Source organism: Panicum virgatum, chromosome 5N (genome assembly GCF_016808335.1).
Source record: "Panicum virgatum strain AP13 chromosome 5N, P.virgatum_v5, whole genome shotgun sequence".
Classification (NCBI taxonomy): domain Eukaryota; kingdom Viridiplantae; phylum Streptophyta; class Magnoliopsida; order Poales; family Poaceae; genus Panicum; species Panicum virgatum.
In genome coordinates, this window is record NC_053149.1 from 9,657,465 (window position 1) to 9,674,551 (window position 17,087).

A 17,087-nucleotide genomic window follows, 5' to 3' on the forward strand; every position below is an offset into this window, starting at 1 on the left:
GTATGCACACGATGAATCTAATGACGGTAATTAATTGATGATTGGTTACAGTAATGTTACAGTGACCGTCCTCCAATCGTGTGTACCAGATGTCTCATTAAATTCGTCTCGCGAAGTAGCGAAGAGATTGTGAAGTTAGTTATGTAAATTGACTTTATTTAATACCTAATTGGACAAAATTTGTGCTATTTATACTAACACTCAAACCAAACAGGGCCGCTGCTGCATGCATCTGATGGCCAGATGGGATGGATACACGCACGGGACCCACTGCCAGTCCCAGCCCAGCTGCATTGCATGCATGTCCCTCCAGCTGCTTCTTTTTTATGGAAAGTACACATGGTGTGCCACCAGCCGCCGGCCGGGTCCCACTGTCTGGCTACACTCACCACTGAGCCAAATAGCCAATGGAAATTTGAATTTGTATTTATTTATATAAGAATTTGTGTTTTTTTTCTTGAGGGGGGAGCAGTGGTTTGTAAAAGGACAGACTAGGGTCTGACTTGTCATGCAAGTACTACGCCGGTACGATGAGTAGCTATGGCACCTCACAGTTTGCTCTATCGCGTCTTTCCTTGACGACAACACAAGTCTTTTCTCACATTGGCACTTGTTAAATACCACTCGGTAGGGGTGGTCATCGATTCGGTCCAAGGCGGGACTATTTAAAACGATGTAGTTTTGGAGATTTTTTATTGAGCGAAAGATTTTGCAAAGTTTTCATGGAACAATATATAATCCATTGATGAACCAATAATAATGCCTATGTGTAGTACTAGGTAGGAGTGGTAAAGGACCATGGCTCTAGTACTCTTTCCACAATACAACTTGACTCGCTCTTATATATTTTTAATTCAAAATTAAATAAGATAAAAGCCCGATCGGATTATCACCTCTAGTAGCAGGTCGTGTTAGTGAGGGGCGGCTACTTCTTTTAGCTCACAGGTAATACCTCCTCTGCATGAAAACAAAAATTAATTTAGGAAAATTATATATTTTAACTATTTTGAATAGCATACTTTGTCCACTTGACCTCCTATTTACAGCGTCAACTCATTTTTATCCGAAACCATTAATTTGGATCGACTCACCATAACCATTAAATTGCCCATCAAAATCTATGTTGGAAAATTAATTTAAGAATTTTTAATTTTTTATATATATCTTGATGGCTAGAATAGTATTTGATGTTCCAAATGATTGAAAATAATCACAAACGGTGCTAAGTAATTTTGAAAGATCAATTAAAGAATTATGCCAAGTATAGCCCTACAACACTCGATCACAAAACACAATCGGTATGAGGGAAAAAAAGGAAATTTTCATTGTATTTAAAATTTGATAAATTAAAATATTTCGTGAGAATTAAATGAGCTGATACTTTGTCAAGGAGTTAAGTTGACAAACTGAATAGTTGGGGTAATAAAATACATGTTTCCTGCCCTTTATGGTTAAAACTGGTGCGGCAAAGCTTTGTTTTGATTTGGGCTTGAACCTTGCTATTTTTTTTCACTTGACAAAGCATATTATCATTGGGCAACAGGTTTAGACCGAAACAAACAACGTATTGCTTCATGCCAGCATACATTTCCAAAAAGAAAAGCCTCTTTTGCTGCTACTGTTTCTTCCTTCGTTTTGGTTTCATCCTCATTCTTTCTTGCCGTCCTATCCCTTTTCTCTCTTTCCCTGTTCGAGTGCGATCTGAGGCCTTGTATCCATGCGCTTGGATCTATGTTCTTGTTAATATGCGTGCCAAATGGGGGCGCACAGCAGCTAAAGACCAAAAGAGTGTCGAAGACAGCAGAGAAGGCTATCGAAGCTAAGCTTAGGATTGGCCAGGGCTACAAGCTGCTTGCTATCGTAGCTGGCTTGTCGTCCATGCTTGCTTTGGCAGCGTAAACACCTAAACTTTGCACTCTGCAAAGGTCTCTACGCTTCCTTTATTTTTAGAGAGAGAGAGAGAGAGAGAGAGAGAGAGATGTTCAGGTTATGATGCGGCTGTATGCTTCTCATGGGTGCAGGCCCTCGTTGATTAAAGTGGCTGTGCACGGTAGATGGAAGCAGGGACTCAGAGCTAGCTAGAGATCATATCGATCGACGCCGGAAGCGATCGAGCATTAGCAGCCATGCATGCTCTATTGCTCTTGACGACTCCATCGATATGATATGTGCAAGTGTATCTCGAGAAGCTCACACAGCAGTCGTCATTTCTCCTCTGAAAACCTGCATGTGAGCTACAGAGTAGTTGTGTGGGCTAGATGGCAGTCTGCAACAGCAACGAAACCGCCCATTCAGGTTAGGAACCTAGCTATGTATGCAGCGTAAGGCCAATCGAGTGAGAGATCTTATTATTAATTAGTAAAGATGAGAGAGAGAGAGAGAGAGAGAGAGAGAGTCTGCAATCGCTGAGAAAAGGTGGCAACAAATAAATAATCCCTCCGTCACGATTCTTAGTTTGCCTTAAGTCAAACCGTTGTGTGTTTAAACAAATTTATTTATAGAGTATGACATTAACATCTAGTCATCTACTACATCCAATAAATAAGTATGAAAATATATTTTATAATGGATCTAATTGTATTTTTGATATCGTAAATATTATTGTTCTTTTAAAAAATTGGTCAAACTTCGAATTGTTTGACTTAGTAGAAGCTTAGAATTCTTGTGTTTCAAGGCATAGGGGTAATTAAGTTCAGGGGCGGAGCCGCCGAGCCGGGCCTGTTTGTCGTGGTTAGCTGACAACAATGATTTCAGCCACAAATCACTGTTACACCATGTTAATCAAGTGAGGTGACAACGGTTCCAATGGAGCAGACATCGGAGACTCCATCGGCTAGCTCCACCCCTAATTAAGTTCACATAACTCTTAGAACCAAATCTATTGAGGGCCATTTTCGTTAGGTGCTACAAAGGTCGGGCACATAAGGATATTTGTGGCTTTGTGTTGAGTGAAACTATAACAAATTATAGAATTACACATGAATATTTGGAATGAACTAGGGCATTTTGCATAAATTTGGTGATATGATGACAAAATAGAAACTTCTCTATACTTTCTAACATTGAGTTTTTTATTTCTTCAAAACAAAAGAAAATGACCTATTTTGTGGTTGTACTTGTTCGATTCTTCTATGCACCAAACAACAATTCAATAGAATTCCTTCCACTTTTTCATACAAAAGTATAAAACAAAAAAATAATTTCTGAAAATACTTACTGATCGGTCCATATTTTGAATTACTAGACTATCTAGGATTATCTCAAATTTATATTGCAAATTTTAGTTTCAAACTCTTCAACTCAATTCTGAGCAAACATAATTGATGTGGAGGTAAAATGATCCTATAAATAAAAAATGCTAAATCAATTAAATCTAATTTGAAAATGCACCATGGATCCTTAAAATATGTTGGATTAATTCTCACCCAGATCCATAAACTCTCAAACTTGACACTTTTCAAGTGATTCACTCTAAGTTCCCTTTATGTCTCACTTGGAATGAACCACTTAAAAAGTTTAAGGAAGCATATGCTCAAGACCTCGTGTAGACCTAAATGAGGATCCAAAAGTTTAAGGACCCCCAAGGTACCTTTTACTCTTTCAATTTTCCCCTAATTTTGTTTAATATAACTCAAATCAAATTTAGGGTAAAAAATAGAATACTTAAATCATATGCATACCTCTTGCATTGACCAGTCAATAATGTGTTTTGCTTTCATGTAAATGAGGAAACAGCATAAACATGCATAAACATAAAGGTGAATATTGCTCTATTAGATTTAGGTGAATATTGTTTGATTCCGTGCTGTTATCTTTCAGATGTCGAACAAACAGACTTGTGCTTGACAATGAGCTATTACTATATATACTTTTCATGTAGAAAATATTTTTTTTGTTAACACAAGGCATAAGACTCCACTCGTCGGGAGGTTTCCTAAAAAAGATTCAATTCCACTCGGTAAAGATTCAACACACAGTAGAAAATGCACGTTCTTGGATTCAGTATTGCTGCTGTTGTGATCATTTTGGAAATGATAACACCAGTCCCATCTGATATAAGTGTAGCAATATGCATGCCGGCCGGAAAGTTGCCTGTTCCATCAAGAACAGAACAGCTGAGCAGCGCCCGCCGCCCAGCGCGCGCAGTAGTCAACAACATGACACTGTCCAAAATCCGGAGGAGTAGCCTTCTCGAGAGTGAGCACTCTCACTGCCTCTGTTCAGAACCCATCAGATTCCAGGCTGGTAGCTAGCCTGGTAGTGCTGCGCAAGCTTAGCATGCTTTTTTTTTAAAACTTGAGCCAAGCTCATAATTTTGCCATCTTCAGCCTAGTTGACTTTCGGGGACTATGGTCTTGTTTAGATCACTTTGTATTTTATATTAGATTTTTGGAAGAGAATCTTTAACATTTAAAGTATTAAATGTAGACTAATTACAAAACTAATTACAGATCTCGTCTGTAAACTACGAGACGAATCTAATGAGTCTAATTAATCCATCATTAGAGCATGTTTACTGTAGCATTATTGTAGTAATTTAGTGTCTAATCACGTCCTAATTATGCTCATTAGATTCGTCTCGTGATTTACAGTCTATTTGTGTAATGCGATTTATTTTTCAACTACATTTAGTATACCATGCAAGCGATTTACAAAAATTTTACATTTTGGCTTTATAGATCTGAACAGGGCCTATGTCTCCACCTCTCCAGTGGTAGCCGGAAGGGGCTCCAAATGCGGCTCCTTGCCTGGAGCCACTCCAAAATGAACCATTTGGCAGGGCTTCAGCTGGAGCCACTTTTGAAGCCCTGCCAAATATGCCCTTAATATGATGTGCCGCCGGAGTTCTAATGAGTCAATGTGTTTTTAGGGAAAGGTACGGTAGAGACTCTACAATAACTCATTAAGTAAATGTTGTGTTAGGAGTAGTAGCAGTATTAGGAACTTATGTTCAAAAGATATTATCAGAATGTCACACTCTTGAACGGTTGAACCACTAACCATTAGTACTCCCATTCATCACAAAAAAGTGATATTTTTTGAAACGATAAGAAAGGTGGCATTTTGAGTATACGTTGTGCGATGCTATCACAAACTATTTAAATTCTGAATTTCAATATCTTATTATTAATGATGATTCGCAAATCGTAATATTAAAATATTATACTTTTGCTATGTTCATAACACATTACTCTTTCAATAATTCGGACTAATTAATAACCAAATTCAAGTTTCATATGCCGGAGTCTAAAACGAAGTGTTCATATAGTATGTATAGGGATCACAGTTGCAATAATGGGAACTAATAACCAAATTCAAGTTTCAGAAATTACTTATACTCCTATGTATGTACAATTGTACATATGTGTGGTCATGCATTATGGTTATCTATTTATAATTAATTAATTAATTGACTGTGCATTTTTGCAATCATCTGTTATCAAATATGTACCAAGTACCAAAACCAAGAATCCATGCAACAGAAACCAAAGATTTAGCATTGATCCATTTCAGGCATAATATGCTAGAAGTAGAATCTTAGAACACTTGTCCCTATTCAGTGTTCAAAAACAACCTTAGCTTCCTAATGTAATTTCTTGCCTCTTTACACTAACTTAACTGCATTAACCATTGCGTACGGTTCGCGTGTGCTCAAGAGGAGGCGTTCACATTATTATTATTTATGCTGTGGCCGCCGCAGCTGAAGCTGCAGTTGCAGTTAACTTTGTCGGCCTGCACGTTCGCTGCAACGGCGGCGGGCGCCGTCGTCGCTGCCGGCGGCGCGGTGAGTGGGCCTCCGAAGCAGGAGAAGCTGCCGCGGTGTGGCGGCTGCATCAGTGCGTCGCCGGCGGAGACTGCGTGGCCGATGACGTAGTCGCCGACCGCCGGCTGGCGCGGAGGACCCGGGTACGTCGCCGGGTAGCTCATCGGGTGCAGTGTGGATGGTGGCGCCGCCGTGTAGAGGTAATGGTACTGCGGCCGCGGATGAACCGGCCGGAACGGGACGCACGGGTCGCCGATGACGCTGCCGCCGGTGGCGACTCCCCGGAAGCCTCCTCCTAGCATGGTCGATGGGGCAGGGCCTCCCAAATTGACATCCCTGAAACTACACAGAGAAAATTGCAACGCCTGTAAGAAACCCTAACAAACGAGGGGAAGGCGCGACCATGATCGTCTGCAGTGGTGGAGTATTATTCCTCACCTCATCTGCGCGCCGACGGCGGCGAGGGTCTCGTTGCCGAAGACGAGTTGCCGGGCACGGTTGAGGGTTTCAGTCTCCCTCTCTGGAAGAAACCCCAGAAATCAATCACCCATAAAATTGGAAGAAGATGTGACCAAGCTAGGCGCAATTAGCTAGGGTTCTTGTGTATGATATAATCTTGCCTTGACGATGCCGGTTCATGTGGCCGCCAAGCGCTTGAGACTTGCAGAACTTGAGGGAACAAAACCGGCATTCATACACCTTGGCAGCATCATCCTTCCCTCCGCCGCTCTTCTTCTTGATCCCTGCAGACATACATATGTAAGAAGAACAAATCGATCAGCCCCTGAAGCGACATGCACTACATACAAAGTGTATAGAAAAATCTTGCATTTCATACGAATTGAAATATTATGCACAAAACGAGTAGAATCTTTTCTTGAAATTTTAGGTCATCCATGAGGAATCTGTCCCATCAACACAGAAAATATTGTATGTTTTTTTTCAAAAAAAGAAAACATGTGTATGCTTGAAGATTAATTTCTACAAGCTCGGTAGCTAGCCGGGCATACATTGAAAGCAGCGGGGAACTTTAGAAACAACTCCATTGATGTTCAGTTGTATGATTTTCTTTTTCTTTCATGACGCGGCTACAATTAGTTCACCTTCGAATCAAAGAAGAGAAAATCAGTGCTGTAGTCCTTACGAACTGCATCGGCGCTTGATGTGGCGGTGGTCGTGGAGCTCTCCACCGCTTGCTTGCCGTACGCGTACTCCTCCGGCAAGTTGTTCAGGTCCAAAGGGCTCCCTTCTTGCCTCCTGGAGTTCAAGGACCATGAAGACGAACACCCACAAAAGAAGTTAAGTTCTTGGACAGGAATCGGAGAACAGTTTATGCACAGGTCGAATCATAAGATTATAGAAGATTCTCTATACAGAAAACAGAAAAGCATGAGCGCAGGATCTCAGAACTCAGAAGAATAAGCTGTGCATAGAACAAAACTAGTACAGTAGCAGCATCGAGAGAGAAACGCAGCAGCAGTTGTTCATTGTACCAGAACGATCTACGTACTCAGACAACAAGGAACTGTTTATATGGAGATCCAGACTCCTTCCCTTTGTGAAAGCACCAGCTGATTAAGAGAACCCCAGCAGCACCGTGTGCATAGCCAACAAAGAACATACAGGAGCCATGGTTTATGAACAGGAAAAAGACGAGAACGCAGCAGATCTTCACATATATAAAGCAGGAGACACACACAAAGAGACAATAGTGATTCAGAAGAAGAGATGTACAAGACATGGAGATGAACAATGCAAGAAGCCACCAGCAAGAAAAGTGATGAGGGGTAGTTGTGTGGTTCTTACATGGTGGAGCAGAGTGAGCAGGGAGTGAGACAGCTGAACACTATGATGCAATGGAGTTTTGGAAGAAGGAGATCGAGGAAAAACAGAAGGGCCGGCCGGGGTATATATCGGATGGTGAGGTGGAACAGTGGGGAGAGAGAGAGAGAGAGAGAGAGAGAGAGAGAGAGAGAAGGTAGCAAGGAGGGAAAGGGTTAAGGGTGTGATGTGAGTAGAGTATTACGGTTTACTATTAGTATATGGCACAAAAGCAAAAAGACAGTAGTGCAGTTTGGGAGAAGGAAATGCAAATGCATACTGAAAGGCTGTGGATCTTTAAAGTGTTGGTTTGGGGCGTAGATAGAGTTTTTTTTTGAACTTAAAGGCAGGAGGGCTGCCGGATCATACAAGAAGTAGAATACCAGAGTTTACATAGTTGTCTAGTAGATAGAGACATAGAGTGAGAGAGTACTCCAGTAGACCTATTATGTGGGGAGAGAGAGAGGAAAGCCTGAAAGTTCTCTATCAGTTCGCCTGTGCTCTTCTCTGCACACAGCCGTCCCTTTCTCTCTCCCAGCACACATTCACACACGCACACACCTATAGTCTGCTGCCTCCCATATCTCTCTCTAGCCCTCTCAAGATGCTGCTGAAAGCAGCTACTAGCAAATGTGATCCTTGGATTCTGTGATGGTTGCAATCCAAATGAAGCTCTGGCTGCTGTATCTATCTCTTCTCTCTCTCCTCCACACAGAGAGAGAGAAAGAGAGAGGGTTTACATGTCTCGCGCCGGCCACAACTCTGCGCAGGAAAGCCCCACAGCACCACTACACTCTTAACACTGCGCTGTATCTGTTTGCAACCAGCAACAGAGATGCTGAGGCCTCTCCTCTCCTGCTGCATGAATCATTAAATGGAGTAAGCTAGGGCACTTCTCACTCTAGATCTTGCAAGCGCGAAGCAAAGACATCACACATGCGCATCCACACACACATACATCTCACATCTGTACAAATGTATAGGCAGTAGACCTGTGTCCTTTGCTTGTTTCTCCCTCATCCAGTCACCCTGTGCGGTGTAGGACATGCATGCAGCTCAGCTTGAGCAGAGAGAGATAGAGATAGAGGGTAGGGTAATAAAGACAAGGGCACCTCTTACAAAGCCCTGCTCCAGTATTTAGTTGAGAGGGGCATGCCATGCACAAGCACAAGGGAGGCTATCCACCAGGCTAAGGCCTAGGGCTGCATGCATGCTTTGCTTAGCCTTTGAGCTGGGCTATCCTACCTACATGGTAGGTTGGTAGCTAGCAGTTGTTGGTGTGAAGTACTACTGGGAGTTTAGGCCTTTAGGGGTGGACAAGAGAGAAGGTACTATAGTAGTAGGACTCAGGGTGTATTTAGTCACTTTGCATTTTCTATTTTTGTGTTTTTGAAGAGAATCTTCAATATTTGAAGTGTTAAATGTAGAGTAATCATAAAACTAATTACAGATCTCGTCTGTAAACTACGAGACGAATCTAATAAAACTAATTAATCTATCATTAGAGCATGTATACTGTAGCATTACTGTAGCAATTAATTAGGCTCATTAGATTCGTCTCGCGATTTACAGTTCATTTGTGTAATGCGATTTATTTTTTGACTACATTTAGTACACCATGCAAGCGATTTACAAAAATTTTGTGTTTTGTGTTTTGGGATCTAAACAAGACCATAGGGTGAACTCCCTCACTTTAGGTTTCCTGCTGATGGTAGTAAGGCCAGTCCTAGTGCAAGTTTTATAGAGGTTTCATGCACATTAAATAAAGTGTCGCATAAGCAAAAATGATGACATGGTAAGAAATTTATAAAGAGAGAGAAGAAATGAGTTTCATCTAGATGAAACTTGTGTCACACTGTCACACCCAGTTTTAAGGACAAAACCGAATGCATAGCTATATGTATGCCAAGATCAAGTTTCATATATATAGAGACATCATAAGTGAATAATCAGTAACAGTATCACGAAAAAGAGAACTAAAACAAATAGAAGATTACTAGAGTTATACAGCTTATCCTGGAAACGAAGGCTCCAAACTTCACAGGCAATCGACTGGGGATTGCGTACGCCTAGAACTCAGCATCATCTTCAAAAGACTTCACAACAACTTTTCCTTCTGAGCAGCAGTAAGCAAGGGTGAGTACACTTATGGTTGGTACTCAGCGAGACCACAAGAAATAACCAGAATGTGATTTATATCCATCTTTAAGTTTATTAATCATGTGAGGGTACAAGCCGCTCTTGACCGTGAGCACGGCTAACCGGTTAGTTTTAACTCTGCAGAGGTTGTACACTTTCACCACAATTCGTGTAAAAGTTCCGAAGAACTTTGAACCCAACCACGCAATGTGCTAGCTAGGCACAATACCACAATTCCGAGGTGTGATTGCATAGGGGCGCTACGAGGCCTTTACAAAGATTCCCTAACATATGACAATCTGCTAAGGTTTCAAGTCAAAGTGGTCATAACACTGTTCTAATGAGGTGGTACCTTGGCAAAGAACCATTAAACAATACCAATTGCCCCAAGAGGACTGAGCTATACCCCATCGATGCATCCCCTCTTGCCCTTTCGGTAAGACTGTCACAAGCTAGAGTCTCTAATTAATCAGCCAAGACCAGAGCCATATAGTATTGTGGTTGTACGGTTTTCTTGGGTGGTTCTCCATGTTCCAATTAAATCATATAATCTTATAAATAAAGCATAGACAGAGGTATGGTTAGGGTCACTTGCCTTTCTCCAACAAAAAGCTACTTTTACTACTCTTCAGCTCTTGCTCGCATGGAAAACTTGATCTTCAATCTTCGAACAGCGATTCTTCTACTCAGAACAATCTTCGGGCAAACATACAAAGAAAATAAGAAGATACAACTAAGAACAATACACCAAAATAGAAGAAAGACTTTAAAAAGAGCGTACTAAAGGATAGAGCTCGCTGTTACGGTTACGAGAGCGCAAGAAACACGGAAAACGGAGCTAGGACGTGGAAACTATGGGATAAACAATGAGTAAGGATTTAGTCGCGATTAACCAAAGGGTTAAGGACTAATGGAAAAAAAATATTTGTGAGACACAACAAAGTGTGCTCACAGAGGATAAAAAGGTTATAAAGCTATTGCACGCGTCACAAGGATCACGTGAGCGCAAGAATCGATGAAAACGGAGCTAAAACGAAGAAATTATAGCTAAAACAAGGTTCCAAGGACTTATTTGTAAGAGAACAGAGCTTCTAGGGGCTAGATCTAAAGAATTCAAGGACTAAAACAAGATTAAACCTAAACTACAGGGGTTAGCATGCAAAACTCTATCTCCTGGACGACAGGTTCTATTTCAGAAAAGTCCAGGGGTCTAAACATAAAACCAAGGGCTATTTTGTAATTATTTTTGAACTGGAGGGGACCGCGGGTTGATTTCCTAGAAACTGGGGGGCTTCTTTGTAAAACTGACTATGGTTGACCGGTATTGACTTGGGTTAGATCTGAGCTGATCCATCGGATCACGATCCGACGGCGGATAGGAAGGCGGGCGGCTCGGCTCGTCTCGCACGGCTTGCAGCTGGCGGCTCGGGTCGGCTCAGGCGGCGCGGGCGGCGCTGGGATTCGCCGGCGGCGAACGGAGCGGCAGCGTGGGCGCCGGCGGAGAGCAGACCGCGGCGGGGGCTCGCCGGCATTTCGCGATAACGCGATTCCGGCTCGGTTCAACACGGGTTTTGCACGGGGAGGTAGCGCGCGACGCCAGGAACGCGATTGCGGCCTCTTCACGGCGGATCAGCGGCGGTGAGGCGGCTCTGTGGCGAGCGGTGGTGGAGCAGAGCCGGCGGGCGCGGGCGCGCGCGCAGGAGTGAAAAGGGGAGGGGAAAAAAGGGTCAGAGAGCTCCCTTGCTACCTTGCGAAACTTCGGGGGCGGTGAACTTGTCGAGGAGATGGCACGGGGTCGACGGCGAAATGGCGACAACTCGCGAGAAGAAAGACACCACGACGAAGAGGACGACAAGCTGAGCACTAGGGTGGTGTCGGATTTCACCGGAGATGCACGGATGCGGATGATGGTGGGATTCTGAGGAAAAGATTATTTTAGGGATTCCCAACAAGGAACCTCCCTATGTGTAGTCTATATTTTTGTGTGGAGTTGCCATGAGAGGTTGGTTTAATATATAGGGAGAAAAGTCTCACAATCCCACATCAACTAGTAATGTGGTACTAAACCTCCCTCCCATACTAATGGGTTTTACGTGCCTTTAGCCCATTAGGGAACACACGAATGGGTCCTTGAGGTCCATTAGAGATTTATGTACTTTTGATAGAATTAGCCCATTTAAAATTCGGAATTAATTATTTCGAAATTAAAATAATTCTAGAAAAATCTAGAATTCATATTTAAAGTCTGAAAAATATTCCAAATGGCCCGAAAATTCTAGAAAAAATCCTAGAAATATATTGGGACCTAACAAACTCAAATAAAATATTTGGAGATCATGATAAGATTTGTAAGAGCCTCTAAAAATTAGAGTTTGCTCTAGGGAAAATGGGAAAAGAATCCAGAAAAATCCGGAAAATTCCCGGGAAGAACTTTTGATGATAGAACACATTTTGAAAGGTTTTCACACTCAACAACACTATGCATGTGACATGAATGCATCACCAGAAGAACAACATCATTTAATTTGAAAAACAACCAATATTTATTTTCTTTTACACTAAATTCTCTGCGAAGAAAAATAAATGTTGAGAAAATTTTAAAATTGTGAGAAAATTGTTGTTTTATTTTTAATTTTAATCACATCCTGAAATTCAAAAATTTCAGGGTGTGACATACACTGTTTCCAAGACTATGAAACTTGATGAAACTAGCATTGGGGGTTAGAAAATTTCATCTCATCAGATTTCACCCAATCACATTCATAGTAATTAAATGCAATAGCTCGCCTATGAAATTGTGAAATGAAACTATGCATTGGGAGGCCCCATTTCATCCATGGTTTCAAAAGCCTTTTGATGATATATCACTCTTGGTAATCGTGTATTGAAATTTTGCACTGGGATTAGCCTAATACCCATTGTACATTGCTAGTGATAAAAGTTCTTCCATTTGTATGGAAAACATGAGACATGAATACAAGTGATATGACTCCCTTTATACACGGTGACAGTGACCTTGGCATGTAGTACAAGTTTTAGTTTCCACTTCTCTCTTCTCTCCATCTGGAATTAGCAAGGGCATAGAAGTATAGGTTAGTGGCCCTGGCAATGCCTGGCCTTGTAAGCCCAGACAACGGAGGAAGCTGGTAGGACGTGAAGCTAGGCAGCTTGCAGCACGAGCCATGCATCAAGGAAGAAAATAAGGAGAGAGAGAGAGGCTTGTGACCCTTAAGTACATGCATGCTGCAGCATTGTGACAGTTGATTTACTGCTGGTCAAGTCAGGGAGCTGCACCACTGCACTTCAGGCGGCTGCTTCAGCTTCCTCGTGATTTGCTATGCCTGTTGACTTTTGATCCATCCGTTGCCGGCCGTATAGCACCATTGTACCATTGCAAGTTCTTTTGAGAGATCCTCATTACTAGCACCGTATAGCACCTTGAACGTAGCTATTGCTCCCTCTCATGCTTTTTCATTTAATTTTAATACTCCCACCCACTACTACAGAATAGGCCTTTGTTCCAAGCCATTTGTCCCGGCTGCCTTTGGGCCCGGGACAAAAGGTGGCTTTTGTCCCGGGTCCAACGGCTAGCCGGGCTAGCGGGGGGATATGAGCCTTTTGTCCCGGTTGGAGGCACCAACCGGGACAAAAATGGAGCCTTTTGTCCCGGTTGGTGCCTCCAACCGGAACAAAAGGCTGTGCGGACCTTTTGTCCCGGTTGGTGGCTCCAACCGAGACTAAAGGGTAAATTTAATCCCGGTTGGAGTTTCCAACCGGGACAAAAGGCCTTTCACGCGTTATTTATTTTCACTGCACCGCTTCTCTCTGTCAGCTCTATCTCTTTCTTCTCTCCCTCGACATCTCCTCCCAGTGAAGTTTTCTCCCCTCCCACCCTGAGCTCCCTTCGATCCGTCCCTCCCCGGCGCGGGCAGGGCCCGGCGAGCCGCCACGCGGGCGCTGGCAGGGGTCGGCCAGCCGCTGCGCGGCCGCGGGCTGCCGCGCGAGGCCAGGCGCGGGCCACCGCGCGTGCGGGACGACGAGCCGCCGCGCGACGCCAGGCGCGTGCGGGTAGCCGCCGCTGCCGCCCAGACCGGCACGGGCAGGGACCAGACCGGCGTGGGCAGGGACTCGACGGGCACGGGCAGGGACCAGACCAACGTGCTGCCGCCGCAGCCAAGTGCAGGTGGGCGGGGACAAGCGCAAGGACGTGCTGCCGCCGCAGCCAAGTGCAGGTGGGCGGGGACAAGCGCAAGGACGGCGACGAACGCATGCTTTGTTGTTGATTTTGTTCGTTTAATTTGTGGATCTTTGTGATGTGAATCAATCAATTTTAGATCTTGTGTTTTCTTACTTGTGTGTTGTATGAAATACTGATGTATGATGTGTTATGAATTAGATATTGATTTTGAGATTGTGTTATGAATCAGATCTTGATTTTGATATTGCAGTTTTGGATAAATCTTTGGATTTGGAGAACCAGCTTGCAAACGCGAAAGCAGGAGCTGGGGATCCGATTTTTTTTTATTCGTGAAAAATGGCATTTGTCCCGGTTGAATAGCTGCCGGGACAAAAGAATATCTATATTTGTCCCGGATGGACAATCCCGGGTGGAAAACCGGGATAAAAGATAGTTGGTAACCGGGATAAAATAGCGATTCTGTAGTAGTGACCGCTCCTAATAATAGGCTGTTTTGGTTTTATAGAAATTATGAATATAAAATAGTGTAAATTATAGCTAGCAAAAATCTATGAAATAACTTATAATTTTGAACAAATGGAGTAGGTGTGAAGTACTACTACAGTACTTATATTTTGTCTTTCGCTTCACCCATCCATCCTAAGTACAAGTCCATTATATTAGCGCTACTATGTACTCTACATATATATACTGTACCTCTTATGTGGAGGAGAGGGCCGGGATGGACGCGCCGATCATAATACACCACCTAACTAGCTAGAAGTATCGATAAAGATATATACATAATTTTAATAATGAAAGAAATATCTACTTTATGATGAATCTAGTAACAACAAGCTTATACAATAGTTTATCCATTTATGATCTTAGCTAAAAAAACTGACTTGTTAGGATCAAAAGGCAATAATGTTCTCTCATACTAAATCAACACCAGCCACCAACTACCAGTTAGTCAGCAGTACTGTTGTCTCATAACAAATCAGCACCAGCCACGAGCCACAGCCAAGCGAACACAGCGAATAGATACGCCTTGTTTGAATCTGATTGAGTGATGTGTTTTATATGGCCCTTTCACTACTTGAGCAAGCGTTGGGTCCTTTTTTACTCTCTTGGCGTGATCGAAATGACAAAAGTACCTGTGTTAAGGATGCATGGGGACCTAACATAGGAGTATCTTATGTTGCTCGTACCCTCCTAGCTAGAGTGAACCATGCATGGCACCGATAATGCACATCATGCCGCTGCTGCCTGCTTCGCATTGGTGCGTGTCCACTGCCACTATGCATGCATGTTGTGGCAGTTAGGGCAGTGGTACCTGTTGTGAATGCACTAATAGAATCATGTGCTACATGCATGGCTGGCACGTACAGTACCACTTTTTATCCCCTGTGAAGATGTGATGATGTTGTAATTGTATGGCATAGGGTCCATTACCGTACCTTTTTTTTCTTCTAATCTTACTACTACTGTCATGTGGCTGCCAATGTATCTTCCAACTCATATCTTGTCGTTAGCGGTGACATTCCTTCGTGTCCCGCGTTAATAAGGACCATTCACTACTGCCAGTGCCAACCATTTTTTTTAACCCGCCAACAGCTTTACTGTCCGGCATGTATTGAACTATTGATAGAGGAGAAGAGTCATAACTTTATAAAATTACAGAAAGAAAAATGAAAACAAAAAGTAGAGTCCACAAAAACTACTCTATTTGAATAACAATCTCTCTCTCTCTCTCCTTTTTTTTTGCGTCGGCCATGCACCACATTCTTGCTTTTGATCGTCCTTGATCTTCACAATTAAAGAAATTGCATCTTCTTGTGTTTCGCTCATTTCAAATCTCCCAAGCCACAAGGAGTAACATCGACCGAATTGCACAGGCTGGTGCTTCTTCAGTTTTCCCCACCACTGTCTACCAATCTGAAACTGATTGAAACTGTGCCAATTTGTCACTACCTTGCCGGTGCCAACCATGACCGTGCATGAGCCTCATACGCACTAGAGGTGAAAACAAAACAGACGGACTTGAACAAAATCCAAGATAAATGAGCACATGGACAGATGCACTAGAAATAATTCAGATCATCTAGTTTAATTAGCCTTACTTCAACTTCAGCCAATGGATCGGACGGACTTGCAATTTTTTTTTACGAAAGGGAAAAGTCCAGTTTATACCCTTAAACTATCACAAAAATCCTATTTTCAACATTCAACTACAAAAACGGATAATGGAGGTCATCCGACTGTCGACACCGGGTATAAGTTTGTCCCTTAAGGTGGTTTTAAAGGTTCCTTTTCAGTTTTCAAAATTTAAAATATTCAAACTTAAACTAAAAATTCATACATAATTTATTTTAAATTAGAAAAATATGAAAGCAGTACCATTTTTTTCTAAAAATATAACTTATCTATTGGCACTCTACTTCTCAATTATTCGGATCCAATTTTTTTTCATATCTTTAGTATTTGTTTGCTTACAGTTATGCCTATTATTAATAAATAAGACTCAAATAGATCAATAATAGATAGATTATATTTTTTGAAAAAATTTTGATACATTTTTCATATTTTTCTAATTTAAGATAATTAGTTTTGAATTTTTGGATCTAATTATTTTTTAATTTTTTTTAATCTAAACTTATTCGATTTCGACAAGGATCAAATTTATTCGGTTCCGATATTTGGATGGCTCTCGATATCTGGTTTTGTAGTTAAAAGTTGAAAATCCAATTTCTATGATATTTTGAAGGCGTAAACTGAACTTTTCCCATTACAAAACGAGAAAAATATTTGGCTTGCGATCGCACGCAGCCAAGTTCTTGTAATGATCTCAGCTGAACAAGTAATCACAAGTAAATGGGAAAGGACCACACAAACAAGGATAGTCGAATTGAGTCCAACTGACTCGATCGATCGACCGGAGTTCTCCAAAGAGACTTTAGGGAAACTACAGAATTCGGTCGACCATCGTGTGCCGTGTTACGTATGAGGAGCGTAGTACAGACGCATATGGACGGAATCCTTCCAAACGAGCCAGCAGTGCTGCACGCGGGATGTGATCGAGGACCTGCTGCTGGGCTTAGCGAGCAGACGAGAAGAGCTCCAAAAGAGGACAGAAAGAGAGGACAGGAGAGTGGGAGTGCGTGTGAAAGATCGATTTGCTAGCTG

General features: G+C 42.3%; 1 protein-coding gene across 1 annotated transcript; it reads right to left on the reverse strand.

Annotated features, from left to right (window-relative positions):
- Positions 1-5,586: 5,586 nt before the first annotated feature.
- LOC120676967 (zinc finger protein STAMENLESS 1-like) lies at positions 5,587-7,632 on the reverse strand. Its single transcript, XM_039958313.1, has 5 exons — positions 7,571-7,632; positions 6,909-7,021; positions 6,385-6,507; positions 6,203-6,284; positions 5,587-6,106 (listed from the first exon to the last, which is right to left on the reverse strand). Coding segments are annotated over exons 1-5 (774 nt in total). The 5' UTR covers positions 7,573-7,632; the 3' UTR covers positions 5,587-5,652.
- Positions 7,633-17,087: the final 9,455 nt, after the last annotated feature.

Bases quoted from the DNA above. Each gene is read 5' to 3' on its own strand.
- LOC120676967 (XM_039958313.1), bottom strand. The intron at 6,508-6,908 runs GTAAGGACTACA...GTATGTCTGCAG, and splicing joins ATCAAGCGCCGATGCAGTTC to GGATCAAGAAGAAGAGCGGC. The intron at 6,107-6,202 runs GTGAGGAATAAT...TTCTCTGTGTAG, and splicing joins GCCGTCGGCGCGCAGATGAG to TTTCAGGGATGTCAATTTGG.